The sequence below is a fragment of the Leuresthes tenuis genome, unplaced genomic scaffold (genome assembly GCF_036924035.1).
Source record: "Leuresthes tenuis unplaced genomic scaffold, fLeuTen1.0.hap1 SCAF_23, whole genome shotgun sequence".
Lineage (NCBI taxonomy): Eukaryota > Metazoa > Chordata > Actinopteri > Atheriniformes > Atherinopsidae > Leuresthes > Leuresthes tenuis.
The window spans coordinates 8,003,921-8,019,929 of record NW_027325377.1 but is presented as its reverse complement, the minus strand read 5'-3'; the positions used below and the strand labels follow the sequence as shown (position 1 = coordinate 8,019,929).

Here is a 16,009-nt window from a genome sequence, read left to right as displayed (position 1 = left end):
GTGCCACACTGGGCTTGTGGGAATAATACTCTCGACACAGAAGTTAAATGTAATCTGTCACTCACTCATGTCATGGCATGGATATAATCTCCATGTGGCTCATAGAGTGTATTTCAGTCTGTGGACTCAAAGCATCCCAGCTCTTCATCAGTCTCCTGAGATCATTTTTTCAAAGTCCATACTGTGACAGGTTGCCTTACAACAATTGTATATTTGTGAGGAGAAGAAGATTGTGGTCGTATTTCCCAGGCAGGGTAGAGGAGCTGTATGCATCTTTTACTTTTGCATAGAAAAAATTCAACTTTTTTTCTTTGGTGGAGCAGTTGACAAAGTGTTGAAAGTTTGGAAGTGTAGCAGCAAGGGAGCCATGTATCAGTAAAACACATAGTACTGCATTTTCAATATTCTTTCTGTGTCCTTCTGAGTGCTCCAAGCTCACCCATTTTGTTTGCCAGCAATCTGATAGTCCCAATTGGTATTTAGGGAACAAGTGACCTTTTAAGGCCACACACACATGTGCAAGAATTTACATACACTCACATACACATTGTAGGATTATATTAAAACCCTGCTGGGGAACTGAGCTGTTTCACCTAACAGAGATTTTGATGTCTGTAACTGATAAAGAAGCATGCAGTTTAAGTAAGAAGTACAAGGGAGAATATTCAGTCATCATATCTCCTAAAAACATCTGGATTTACAGAACTCTTAAAAGTTCTCAAAAATAGTATTCTATTACATCAGTGGCAAAAAATAGAATCAAGAGACAAGAGGAGTCCAAAATAATCTTCTATAGACAGCAAAATTCAAATAGGGTGCATTCATTTAGCCATACATTGAAATACAGGCCAAACATGCAGTGAAAAAACTCAAGAGCAAACTGATTATTTGCCAAAACTATCTGTGTATTCTTCCATCCTTCCAGCATTTTTTTAAAAACCATGAGCTCATCTCAGGTGTACATATCTTTCCATCCTTCCCCACTCTCCTGAGTGTGCGTCCTTCATGGTTGGCCACTCTCATGTCCTCATATCTCATAGCTATGGCCCTCAAGGTTGCCCACTTTCCTCCTTTTGTGTGTTAGGTTACATAAAGGTCAGGCATGCGATACACACAGTTAATATGAAACAGATAAAAACATCATCAGAAATATAAATGCAGCTGTCTCGAGGGTACTAACAAGCCCAGAAGGCACACATAAAGCAAACATGTCACCCTGCTAAAAGTATGGATGTTAAGTTGGTCATTTCCTCTATTTAAAGGCCGTTCAGTTGATTAGTCAGTGCCACAAAGTGGATATGTGTCAACATCATTAGGTCTGGGCTCCAGGCTGGCACCCCTATAGGAATAGGAATACATTTGATTATAATTGTTGGGAGTTGGTCATATATATATATTAAAACAGTTTTATGATTAATTGAAAGTTTCGTGAAAAGTCCTGGATCTATAAAAAATATATCTATTTATCTGTCAGTGTGTATCTGTCCATTTCAATATGATAAGATTTTGTTACCCAAAAATGCAAACAGGAAAGGTTTTGGTTTTCTTGTTGTGTCACTTACAGAGCAGATCTCACAAATTTGTGAGTGTGTGTGCAGTCAATTCAGTTAGTTCTCCTCTGCTGTTAACACAAGCACATCCCAGCAGGCTAATCTGCGCTGGATATGTGCTCTCAAAGCTGGAAATGCAAAGATGAATAATGTGGGCAGAGCACAGAGGAGGCAACATGTTATAAGAAACATGTGCAGTCAAAATTGTTGTTTTTTTGCTTAAAGCACATCCAGAATAGTAGATGAGGCCCCTTCGTGACTCTATATCACATGTGCTTGAATGAATGAACATTATCATGTTGTACAGAAATCTCTTTCACTGTGTTCTCTGTCGACAGGCTTTCCATCATTTTAATTTACTCATGGTTTGTTTCCTTTCAATTTAGCTTTGAGTGACACTCTTAAATCATATTTTAATTATCTTGTGGCGCTACATTCTGGCCAAGTTCTGGTTGTAGAATCGGTGCCATCAGTGGCTTTTCATGATGAAACCCATATATTTACATATTTCATTTGACAGATTTTCTAAAACATTTATAACGATGATAAAATCATATTCAGATGAAAACCCAACTATTTTTTGGCATTTTTTATTGGCTGAGCTGTATTGCAGGCCTAACATTTTTTTTTCCAAATATAAAAAAAAGAAAGAAAGAAAAAGGCAAACAGAGACAAGCAAGGTGGAGGAGGCCTTTACACATGTTTTTATCCCAATGCACTTTATTCATGAGATCCAGGCCCCCTTTTTAATGTGGTAGTAGCTATGTGAGTTGAATACAAAATAAATCAAACTGAAATAAAAGAGCAAATAATGTAAATTTGATTAAATTGAAATTTAATCTACTAATCCCTACAGGGCAATAGCATCAATTTGAAATGATACATGAAAATGTAGAACTTAATACTGTATCAATTCAGTCAAAACACTCAGCCATTTTCTTTACTTAATCTATTCATCGATTTCATGTAGTCTATAGTTTAGTGAGCATTTCATTTCTAGCAAAAGATTATAGTCACAATTTGCCACATTTATCACCTCACAATGTCAAAAGGGCAGTTTGCCATTAGTCAGCTTTTTATCCAGAACAGCTTACAACTGAGGAAATAACATTCAAGCTTCAGTGCAGTAAGGAACTTGGGAGTATACATTAAAGAGGACATGCTATGGAAAAATCCCTCTTTTTGGTGCTTAAGACTGTATATTTGGGTGTCTGAAATCACTACCAACCCAAAAACTCAAACACAACCATTCTTTTGGGGGGCCTAAATTTGATAATTTCCCTCTTAACAAACCATTCAGATTTTCAATATAAACTTCAGTGTCCCATACATTTTGGTAAGACCTCAGGAAATTGTGCCAACTTGTTGGAAAAAAAGGGCACTATACATCTCCTTTAAGTGCTTAATCAATTTCAGTCAACACAATAAATGGCAACACAATCCCAGAGTTTCTGCCATCTATTTCCCAGGTTTCCCAGGTGTTTCAGCTGACATTGGGCAAAGCTGTAGCACTCCCAGAAACATGTCACAAATCAATTCAGGGCTAACACACTCACTCACAGAGACACTCACACATTGAGAGAGAGAGACTAAAGGATGTGCAAGTATACACTCATATCTAATTTAGGATGACCAGTTAACAGGGATGACCCTGAATTGTGGCATAAAGCTCACAGAAAGTTCATGCAAGCTCCAAACAGGGTTCAGGCAATCCTCCTGCTGCCAGCAAAATGACTGGACATTTATGAAGACAATCTTAAATCATTTAACTAATCACTGATAAAATGTAATTTCCTGTTTCATGCAATCTGTCATGGCTCTATTGTATTATCTGGGTGTCTGTATATTTCAGTTTCAATTACAGGTCCTGTTTCAATCAAGTCCTTCAAATAAAGTTCACATTTTTCAAGGGAAAATGACACCTACTAACTCTATGCAATGAATGCTGTGTGCTTGGCATGGTCCTCAGCATGGAAATTCCAGATTCTGAAGGGAGACTCGAGCAAAATAAGCTGAAGATCGTCTAACTGGTGCAGCCACCTCATTACTGATGATGAGGCCTCAATCTGTCTGCCCATTTCTTGCTCTTACTTGGAGAGACTCATCTCTGACCAAGAGGGAGCCCTTCACCCTTTTCCAGCTACCGTGGTCTCAGATTTCACACTTTGTGCCAAGGATGCAGACACAGCTCTTGCTTTGGTTATACAGAGACCTAATAGCCCACAACAATAACTCTGTTACCACAAACTCCACCAGCACCCCCCACAGAATCCCTCATGGGACATGTTCATAAACCTTCTTCAAGTTCACAAAAAACAACAAATCCTGAGACTCCATGATCATACTGCAGCCTGAAGTTCTTCTCACACGAGGTATGTAATATTTATGCTTTCATCAGTTTGTCAAAGATTATGGTTCTCAATCTCAGAGTCTAGATAGAACAAGAGACCTTTTAAGAAAGTCTAGAAAGTGATCACTGGGGACCATCCCTGCATTCTTACATTGGGAAGAATGCAGGGATGTCCAGTTGTTTTAATTTATAACAGGAGGTAGAAGGATAAATGTGGTTTGACAATAAACAATAAAAGAAATAAGCATTAACACTGTAATATTCACAGTATAATAAACAGCTTCACAATATTGCTAACTACAACATTACCAATTTACAAGTTGCATATAATTCATAGTTAAACTAAAACTAAAAGCAATAACTTCATAATGTACTTTGAATTACACTTGTGAGCTAAATATTTGTGGCACATCCAAAATGGAGGTCATATTACAAGCTTATAAAAATGCCCTGCAGCCATTGTAAGGGTAACTCCCCACTCCTGTGTGACTGTCTGTTAATATGAGTGTGGCATTTTAGCAATGTTGAAAGTGCTGAATATATGCTTCTAGCTCCAATCTAGTCAGATATCTGTCTCAAAATCACTCAGAAAAGAAGCAGGAGGGGAAATTCATACAGAACACTGACATGTTACGTTGCCACCATAGTAACAAAAAGCAGTGCTTGTGTGAAGGGGGGTTCAGGGAACATAGACTTTCACATAAGGATGACAGAAAAAAATAACATCAAAATGGAGTTTCTGGTGTGTTCTGAGACCAGTTAAGACTGTATATCTTTGAATTGTCACACAAACTGCGGCTGACATCTGTACACTTTGTTACACTGGCTGCCTCAAGTGAATGAACACAGACAGTTGCACTCTTTAGCATACCAGAAGGAGAAAAAACAGAGATGTCAGTCAACCAAAGCGTGGCACTGGCAGAGAATTTCTTAACAACTAATGATTAGTACAGCATCAGTTTTGATAGATACCATTCTAATTGGGGACTCTATAACACAGCATATCAGAATGGCAAAGACGGAAAATATAACTTTTTCTGATACATCAGTCAGAGAACTGATAGATATCTTGCTGACCATTCTGTCTGCACATCCAGATGGCATGAAGATCATTATCCACACGGGGTCTTTTGATATTCTGAGAAGAAAGACTGGCTCTGAGATCCTGAAGAAAGACTTTTCTCTGCTGTTGGAGAGACTGTGTCACTATGGAGCACACCGTGTCTCCATTTCAGGCCCCATTCCTTTTGTGGGTAAAATAATTTAACTTTTCAGCAGACTTCTTGGCCTGAACACATGGTTGTCAAACTCATGCATCACCGATGGGATTAAGTTCATTGATAACTTTAATATCTTTTGGAACTGTAAGGAGTATTTCAGACCTGATGGCGTGCATCCAAATTGAACTTGATGCAGATTACTTGGTGCACACTTACGTCATGCTGTTGGGACTGCAAACCCAAACATGACAGTACAGATATGGGTGAAGGACACAGCAGCGAGGCAAACAACCTCCAGCCCTCCCCCTCACCAGACACTTTACTCCACATCAGCCAAGGTCTCCAAAGGATGTCTCTATCCCAGCCAGGACTCCAGTGACCACCATCTACCAAGAAACAGCCCCCCACCCCCACCCCCTTCCTCCTTCCTCCTCTTACATCATCTGTCCTGGCAGAGCAGGGCACAAGGGGATGTGCAGGATGTTCAAGGAGCAGCAGCAGAGTTCAAAACAAAGATAACATGCCATGATGCGTTCAGGGTCCCTGCTATAGTAGTCTTACTACTGACAGCTTTTCTGAGAACAAGCTGGGACCCAGTAGGATTCATGTGTTAGTTAGTAAAAGAAGGAATTAGTCAACTTGCTGGGTGAATCTATCCAATCTGTTAACAGTACCAGGTACAACTTAGAATGCAATAGAGACCTGTGTAAACTCCACAAAGCTAGCTCTACTTAAAGGGGAACTCCGGAATTTATAAACCTAGACCTTATTTCTGACATGAAATACGTTTATCTACTCATCGAAAACAGTTTCGCAAAAGTCGGCGTCCTTCTGAAGCTATTTAGAAAACTCGCGATCGGCGTATATCCATATAACGGACTGAACGGGGCAGGGACGATGCGGCCTCTAAATAAGGCATTATCTGTCTTTATTTCAATTTATTTATTTATTTATTATTTATTACAATTAAATAAAGACAAAACTGAGATCATTCTGTTTGGTAGCAAAGAGAAGAGGGTCAGCATTGGTAAATATATTGAGACTCGGGCCCTTAAAATCACTGACCAAGTTTGTAACCTTGGAGTGTTGATAGACTCAGATCTGACTTTCAGCAGCCACATCAAAGCTGTCACCAAGGCAACTTTTTACCAACTCAGAAACATCAACAGAATTAAAGGTTTTCTCTCCCAAAAAGACCAGGAGAAACTCATCCATGCATTCATCTCCAGTAGACTCGATTTTTGTAATGGTCTTTTAACTGGACTTCCCAAAAAGAGCATTAAACATCTGCAGCTCATCCAGAACGCTGCTGCTAGAGTTTTAACCAGAACTAAGAGATCTGAACACATCATACCAGTTTTAAAATCTTTACACTGGCTTCCAGTCAGTCACAGAATAGATTTTAAAAGCCTATTGATGGTTTACAAATGTTTAGGCCCAAAATACATCTGTGATATGTTCAGAGAATATGAACCCAGCAGAGCTCTTAGATCCAAGGACTCAGGTCAGCTGGTCCAGTCCAGAGTCCAGACTAAACACGGAGAAGCAGCATTTAGCTGTTATGCTGCAAACAAGTGGAGCAAACTGCCAGTGGAGATTAAACTGTCACCAAATGTAGACATTTTTAAATCCAGGTTAAAAACATTTCTTTTTTCATGTGTCTATGCATGAAATCTGCAAGGTATCTTTTAATACATCTAGACAGTTAATTTCAATGATTTTATTTCTTTCTTTTGATATTATTTTATGTATTTTTAATGTTTCTTCCACTCCCCGCTGCAATGCTTTTATTTTATGTAAATCACTTTTTGTTTTGTACATGAAATGCATTATACAAATAAATTTGACTTGACTTTTTGACTTGACTTCCCTCTCTGAGCTGCTCCATCCTTACACTCCTGCCCGGTGCCTCAGGTCAGCTGATCAGCTACTCCTGGAGGGCCAAATAGAAGCTCAGAGGTGATGGAGTCTTTTCCTCTGCTGGTCCTAAAATATGGAATGACCCCCCATTGCTCATTAGACAAGCCCCTTCACTGTCCATTTTTAAAACTCGTCTTAAAATTTTACTCCCTTTTTTTTACTCCCAGCATGACACTCTGTTTTTGCTTTATTGTTTTTATTGTTTTAATATTGTTATAATTTACTTTTGTTTTTATTTTGTTCTTATGTTTTATGTCTTGTACTTCGTGTTGTTATTCATATACAGCACTTTGTTTTAGCCATGGCTGTTTTTAAAGGGGCTTTATAAATAAAGTTGAGTTGAGTAATCATAATCCAATCAAATCCATCCATTCATTGTCTATACCCACTTAATCCGTCGGTCGGGTCGCAGGGGGGCTGGAGCCTATCCCAGTGGTCATCAGGCAAGAGGCGGGGTACACCCTGCACAGATTGCCAGTCCATCACAGGGCCACACAGAGACAAACAAGACAAACAACCACACATACGGTCACAGAGTCACCAATTAACCTAACATGCATGTTTTTGGACGGTGGAAGGAAGCCAGAGTACCCGGAAAAAACCCACGCATACATGGGGAGAACATGCACACTACACACAGAAAGGCCTTAGCCGGCAGTTGAACCTGGGACCCTCTCGTTGTGAGGTGATGGTGTTAATCACCACACCACTGTGCTGCCCCCAATCAAATCCAATTCATTCCAATTCATACATACAATCTCTCGTCCTGAGTATGCATAAAGTGACTGTGGAGAGAAACGACTCCCTTTTAACAGGAAGAAACCTCTGGCAGAACCAGACTCAGGAAGGGTGGCCATCCGCCTCGACCAGCTGGGGTTTGAGAGGGCAGACAAGATGGGAACAACAAACACCGCAACACCATTCAAAGGATGCCTGTTGAAACAGGGAAACACAAGTTAATGACAACAACAATTCCAAATGTACATAATGTCATATGAGAAATGAAACAGGGGGGAAAAAAGAGAGCAAAGTGAGGAAAGGTGAACCATAAGTTCAAACTTACTGAGTTATTCTTCTCAAAAGAGAGATAACCTCCTCTTTGAAATCTGTGCTAACTTCTTAATTGCCTTTCAGCTGCTTTAGGCCAAACTGATGCAAGATCCCTCACATTAGAGACTCATGCTCTCATTTTCATATTTGCATGTGTACATTAGTATGTAGGTGAGTGCTGTCCTAGTTGGGGTTGAGAATATGAAAAAGGAAAATCGCAGGGTTAAAAGGCTTACCGCTGTAAAAAGTAGCCTAAATGCTGTTAGGTAACATTGTCTATGACCCCTGTTTGTTGAAGCCTAATAGCAACTTATAATGCCACTCCTTATGGCGTGACTGATACTTCACCGGCTCCAGCCCTTCATTGTTCCATATCCAACACTAAGAATCATGATACAAGAGTTTTCAGTAACTCCAGAATTTTCTCTGTTGGGCACGACATGATTCCAGTCAGAACCCCCACTGGGCAAAACTCTACAGGGAGTGGAGAATTGCCCAGCAGAGATTTTCTTGTATTTAACCAACAACTGGAAACTTTTAATATATGATTTCTCTCACACGAAATCCTTCTGTTAAACAAACTAATACGTGTGCAATATAATTAAAAAAAAAATCTAAACCTAACCTGGATTCATCTAGTGAACTATGTAATTCTTAATGAGTCTATCCTCAAAATTATCTTAGCTGTCAATATTCAAGATAGACTGGAAAAAGAAGTTAAGGGGTGGCAGCAATCTTTCATTCCTAATTAAGATTCAGTTCTAAACTTGGAAATACTTCTACAGCTTGCTTGAAAGCCTACTGCTTAGCCTCTCTCGCTCTTACATGAGGATACAAAAGGTACTTTTATTAGTTGTTATCTATCAATCTTGTGGGCCTTACTCTTAGTTTTTACAAAAGATTTTGGATTTTTTGGTTCAAATTTGCTTCTATCTGAGGATACTGTGAGGAAATTTGAGAAATTGATCCCTTTATCAATGATATCAGAAATAAAAATGTATCCCTTGTACAACTGAATGATCTTGTTAATACACTAACCTCATGGTTCAGTACTCAACGTGGTTGCCCCGGTTCAGAAAAAAATTCTGAAAATCATAAGCCAGTGGCAGCTGACTCCTTGATTTAGTTTCTTTTCATCAAATTTAAACTGGGACTTGGTAAGGCGTCATATTTTGGTCTGATTGAGTTTTCCAGCTAATTGTTGACTTTGGTGGATCCACAGGCATATACTTAGAAAATATAGATGCCCTCCATTTGGTAACATTACACTATATTTCTCTGCACTCAGAAACAATGCAGATGAAATTGTGGATGATGATATTTGTACAGAATTTTTGGTGTGTCCATTAAAACAAAGCAGATTGATATAGATCAAGCAAAGAGCAAAAAATGAAGAGCTGCAGAAAGTGTTGGTGCTTTGGGCTCCAACGACTCCTTTTTAGTAGATATTCCAGGTCATATGTGACAACTTAAAGTTAGTTAAGGAGAATGTGGCTTGGCAATCTTGCAAAAGACATCATCTGAGCATGAGTCTTGTGCTCGGTATGTCATCAATGTAAACAAAGACAAAAACACTGCGGTCACTGGTGAGTCTGAACGGGATCACAAGCCAAATAGGGGTTTTCTGCAGAACTGGACATTTCAGTTTCAGGATCCTCTTTCACGATAGTTACTTTGGAGCATGAATTGCCCAGAGTAAGAAAGAGTTCACGCTATGTACTGTGAGAAAACAATGTCTTGCCCTGTGCTTTTGCTGTGCTTGAACCAGTTTGGCACGTTAACAACATGAAATGACACACCAAAAGTTAAAAATGACACAATGACACAAAAGTGACATGTATTTTAAATGCATTTTCAAGAGATTTCTTGTTGAAAATTAGGAAAAAAGGTTGCTACCTAACACTGTGTTTCTATTTCTTCAGTCTGACGTCACCTGTGTCGTTTTTTCCACTTCCAGGTCCAACAACTACAACTATTCTCTATTGTGATCCTCCAAGGAAAACAACTCCGGCTAAACCTTTGAACCTTTTTACAATCACTTTCTTTTTTAGCAGTGCACAAGTTAGGCTTAAGAAATTACTGAATTGCTTTAATTCTAATAGACTGGTTAGTGCAGCTGTCATGCCAGATGGTGTTCTAAAAGGTAAAGTGCAGCCGTTCATAAAAAAGATGAGTTAACAGATTGAGGTGAGTTGGAGGTTAACGATGAGTTACATAGTTGACATTTACAATGAAAGGTTCTAAGTAGGGCTTTTGAGCAATGAAATAATTAATCCAATCAATCAATAGCTTTGTAATTTATTGAAATTAACTACACAAACACATCAGGTTCTGCTCACACTGACATTCAATAAATCCAGCCAATTTTCAGACCTAAACATCCCGAGAATGTTTAGGTCTGAAAATCTTTTGCAACCCACCTGAAACAATTTTTTTGAAAATAACTAATATTCATAAGACACTGGCAACACAGAAAATATTATAGATAAAATGTCAGAGAAACAGAAACGTCCAAAAAGCAAGATAACTTAATGGAATACTCAACATGCATCCTCACATATGAGATTAGTCTGTTGTTCACTTCCTCAAAACTGTGCATTGATGAGGAAAGAGGGGATATTCACTGTCAGTCCTTCTGTAAAAAATGTCCCACGTTGTGAAGCCCTTGCCTGCCATAATCACACCACCTGTTAGTAAATGCTGAAGAATTCCACAATCAGCTGTGATTACCCTATTTGAGGCACTTACATCATGCAGGTCACTGGTAAAGGTAATTACTGTATTAAGAGCCACACCAATTAGAACCCTTGGTGTCGCCTGTCTTTACTGGTTTTACAAAATGATACTGTGTTGCAAGCCTCTCTGTGTTACAGACAGCAACCTTGGTGCAGTCAAGTACTTTTGTACAATTTGTAAAAGGCTTGAAGCAGTTTGGCGGGGACTATATATTCTTGGCTTTGGAGGGCATGTTGTTCTCAAGTATACTGACAAATAAATTACCACAGAGTGAAATAATGACGGTGGAGAAGATTAAAAACCACCATGCAATCAAACCTTGTTGCGAGTTTAATTTTCATTAAGGTTAAGAGCAATTGATCAATTAGGCTTACACTGTGGATAGCCCAACCAGAATGATTCTGTAGCTCAAATCTACAAAGAAGTGCTTCCAAAAATAGAACAGTGGCAGCGTTATGCTATCCAGTGAAATACTGGACTTTGTCAGGATCGGGGGGAAATTTCATTTGAAGAAAAGGCTTGCTTCCGGCTCTCCAAATGTTTCTTCAATTTCTCTCGTTCTGTTTTCTCAACATGCCATTTTCTATCTCAAGCACCACAAGACTTTTTGAAGTGCAGTCCGTGCAAATGCAACACAAATGCAGCAAAGTGTTCATGATCTGTTTCCTTATCCTTGCTACTGGCAGAAACAATTTCTCTCCTCGGTTTATAGGTATGTTTATAGGTTGGGAACTTGGAAAGTCTTCCCCTTGTCTCATGCAAATGGTATGGGCCTGGTGGCTTTGCATTTTGGAAAATGCCAACTGCACAATTTGTTATTACGTTGTTTTAATCACACCCTTGAGCTTTTTTTAATGCATAGCATAGAAATAGAACATTTTGTTGTATTTCTTCTAAATCCTGTTTTACCTCACCTAAGAAAATAACTGACGGTCTTTATTAGTCTTTCTCTCTTCAGGATGTGACATCATCTGTCTGTTTAGTTTTAACACATAGTTTTAATACAGCTACAAAAACATACAGCAGCAGATGATTGCTAAAATTGCTAGCCCTTGTCCCCTTTTTCTGTAAATGGATTGTGCTCAATTAGGCTAACTGTAGAGTTGTCACTTAAGGAAAATGGGCCAATCGTTGAACAGAACATGACATAACAGAATGTAGAACCACCTGTAGACTGTCACTGAATAACTACTCATTGCGAATCATCTCCATAAAGTTCTCCTCGAGGATGCGAAAGCTATCTTTCAAATCGAGTTAAATAAGCTATCCTGGGCCTCATATATTTCTCTTTACTTTATCTAAGAAGTGTAAAATGCCATATCAAATACAAAAATATGATCTTCTCTTTATTGTCACATGGAAATAAGTAGAATGAATATTGCACTTTCTTTCCTTCTTTCTTTCTTCCTTTCTCAGCGGCATATGGGAAACAAGAAACATTGGACCAGGTTTGCTTGTATCACAACTTAACAAAGAGATACTGAAAGAGTTGAGGAGAATCAGATTTTGGTCTTATGGAGGATAGACAGAAGAGCTGTATGCATTTCCAACATTTCCATAGAATAAATGCAATATTCTATTTTCTCTAGTGGAGTAGACAGAATGTTGAAATGCTGGAAGTATGACTGTGTTGGAGACTTGGTTGAAATCTCCAGAAATCGCCATGAATTCATTGGGATGCTGTGTTTGGATCATGGTAACAACTGGGCTAATGATGTCACAGGCAGCGTCAGCAGCAGTGTAGGGGAAGGTGTAAACTATTCCTATATCAGGATACTGCAGGTGAACATTCTCGGTAGATAATATGGACGTAAACTCATAGCTAACTGTTCCGGGTACAGATCCTCCTTTTCACAGTGACATGCCTAGTATTACACCATCTGTTGTTAAAAGTACTGCAATACTTCCATCTTTGCTATTGCCACTGCTTCTGATGTCTCTGTCTTCCCAGATAGTCTGAAAGCTGGGTAGAGAGGCATTATTGTTAATGCTTTTATTTCTGTTAACGCGTCTGCAGGTACTGGCAAAATTATATGGTCAATAGCTGTCAACCCTGACAACACTGCTAAAGTCAAAGCGTCACAGCCATACCGTTTGTCTCCTATTGACCTCCACAGTCTGAACAAGGGTCAAACAAGACTGTCTGAGCTGACATGCCCTCTAATCGGCTATTCAGCACAGAGGCTTAATAATTAGATGGCTTTATGGAGGGCTCCTGGGGAGTAGACGCAAACACTTACACACGCACCCACCCCCCCACACACACACACGCACGCACACACACACACACACACACACACACACACACACACACACACACACACACAGGGACTCAAATCTCTTTGTGTACCAGTAGCTTGAAATGATTGTTTATGTGCAAAAAACAAAAAAATCTAAGAAAACTGCTTAAATGTTTTGTTCTCCACCTATGCAAAGGGCAGTTTTTGTTGTCTGCTGGGGAATGACTTTATTGCATTTATTACAAACAACCAAAAAAATGCATTCATAACTGCGGGAAACCATTGTGGAAAAGACGAGTCTGAATTCAGTTAAATTCAATTCAATAATACTTTATTCATCCTCATAGGAAATCATTTTGCTGCAATATAAGTTATCATTAAGCATATGCCATTATAGAAAAATATATCTTAACAAAAATCATCTGACCAATGTTTAGAAGGTTGAGGTGATGCAGAGAGAGGAGTGAAATCTTCAGATATCACTGATGGATTGGAGTGTTGCTTTTTGTAGCTTGGGAACAACATAGCTGATAACGTCACACTTGCCAGGTTTCAGTTACACAGGTGATCTCTCAATAGACATAACAAACAGCTCACAGTCAACAGCTCAACAACTGGGGTTCATAGACACTCCTCCTTAGTGACATGTCCAGGATTACACCATCTGTTCTTAACAAGAACTGTAATCCTCCTCCTTTGTTGTTACCTCGCTGTCCACAGTCTCTGTCTGCCTGTACTGTCTTGAGGCTAAGTAGAGAGATGTTAGTTATTCCTGCAGCCATGTCTCTAAAACAAATATCACCATCCTGATAATCCCACTGCATCTTAGTCAACATTCCAAGCTTGTATATTTTATCGCACAGAAATGATCAGAGGAAGAAATGCTTTAAACATCCTTCTCCTTTATCTCTATTTTGTTCCGGCTCTGTATCCACAACAGCTCCTTCTCAGCCAGTCTGGTTTGGGGGCCTTATTCCAGGCATTGCTTGGGCTTTACAAAGCTCAATCAACTGCTCCAACATGCAAACAATTTTGCCTTTGCCAGGGCTATAACAGATGTAAAACTGTGCCAGAGTTACCAGTAGAAATCATTCAAGAAGCACAGCGTCCAAACCAACGTAGAAAAAGGTTTGTGTTGAGAAAATCCCATGAAGATGCCAAGAAGAGAAAGAGAAAAACTGCCACTAGTGCGGCTCCATTCTAGAACAACCAAGAAGTGAGAAGAAGTGGAAAGAAACAGAAGACGTCTTGCTGCTCTTATGTGTCCGCTGCACAGCCTTACCATTTATATAATTAGGCATCTCAAAAGACGTGGTTTCAATGGACACAGGTTTCTGTGGAAATGAGCTGAAACACTTGTTATGGATACATGCTGACTTTGCAAAAAATAGCCTTTAAAAATTAAGCTCTCCTAATGTATTTGTTGTGCAGAGGAAACCTGCACGGTTATATGCAAGTGAGTAGTCTGAACAGAGCCGTGGAGAGCAATGAAAGAGGGAGACGTTTCTGGCTGGAACAAAAATGGGGGAGGGGAGGTTCCCTCTCCTCGAAGACCATTTGACATCTGGGTGTTTGGGTGTGTGTATGTTTGATATGGATGAGGGTTAACAGCATGTGTATGTGATCAGTACGTGTGTGTGTGTGTGACATACTGAGTTCCCCTGGCTGATCAGTATTTCCGTAAACACTCATCAGTTCCAAAATAAGCTTCCTGTCATGTGAGACAGGCAGGATCCCCTGAAGGAGCCCCTCATTACTGAACATTAGCTGTTTATTAGCTTTCACAAGAGCTTTTCAGCAAAAAAGTGGGAATTTAGGATTACATCATCAGTGCTTTTGAAGGACATGGGCTGTTGTGAATGCTTAAATGTGCTTTTCTAAATCAGCAACCGTACAACTGGCTGAATATATTGAAAAGTTGAACTGTGGAGGACACTGTGGTGCATTTTCAGAAGAAAAATTATTTTGAAGTCAATTTTACATGGGCAAACATATGAATAAATTGCTGTACGTTTGCTTGACTCAATTAAACTCAACTCAACTTGATTGAAGCCACCACGGCATTTACACCACAATCGATGTGTTTTTCAAATTAAAGTCAAGCAGTTAGATTTTGATCCCAGGGATGTAATTTAAGAGTTCAAACAGTCCCTTAATCATTGATAATAGATCATTAATATCAAAACTTTATTTTCTCCCTCAACACACACACACACAGGCAATCACTCACTGACATCAGGCTGTAAGACTGGTATACAAAATTGAACCATACATGTAAAAACACCAATTCTGTCATTAACTTGTGTTTCTCTTTCTCAGCAGGTATCCCTGGCCTAGTGTTATGGTGCTTGCCCCCCCTTTCCTGTCTTCTCAACTATTTTCAATTTTATAATCTTTGATAAAAATTAAGAAAAAAAATCACAAAAGGCATTATTCTCTAATGTTTTAGTTTTAGTTCTTTAAATAAAGAAGTGTACAGCTAATAGTCAGAGCGGTGCAGTGAGCACTTTTTCCCACTGGATGCTGAAACACAGCAGGATAGGCACCGTAATAAAGATTTATCTTTGATTTCCATGTCTTAATGATGCTTTTGCGTACTGCCAATATGACTAAATACTGATGCGATGATGAAGTCCTTTACCTTATTGTCACTTCTCACTATTGTACCACACCTGAATAACAGTTTTAGTTTCATATAAATAATGTACCTGATGTTAAATCTACTGTTCGATTACATGGAAAAAGTCTGTTTTGAATATTAAATCAACTCATTGCATATACATCCATAAATATATTAATACAGTAGTCTATTTGAACGAAAACTAAAAGGATTTACTCAGAAACTGTTATTCATTACTTTTCTGTTGATTCATTCTTGCTCAAGCAGTGCAGGGTGTCACAAAGGATGACAAAGTAGATGTGGGGTGTGTAAATTTGACATGA

The 16,009-nt window shown here is 39.0% G+C and overlaps 1 protein-coding gene across 1 annotated transcript in view; it reads right to left on the bottom strand.

Moving 5' to 3' along the window:
• The window catches only part of LOC140282550 (uncharacterized), a 50,962-nt gene extending 37,114 nt beyond the window's left edge, over positions 1-13,848 (bottom strand). The window contains 7 exon segments of the mRNA XM_072377006.1: positions 10,619-10,678; positions 10,680-10,732; positions 10,734-10,914; positions 10,916-11,122; positions 11,124-11,311; positions 11,313-11,413; positions 13,773-13,848. Coding sequence (XP_072233107.1) covers positions 10,619-10,678; positions 10,680-10,732; positions 10,734-10,914; positions 10,916-11,122; positions 11,124-11,311; positions 11,313-11,413; positions 13,773-13,848 — 866 coding nt within the window.
• Positions 13,849-16,009: the final 2,161 nt, after the last annotated feature.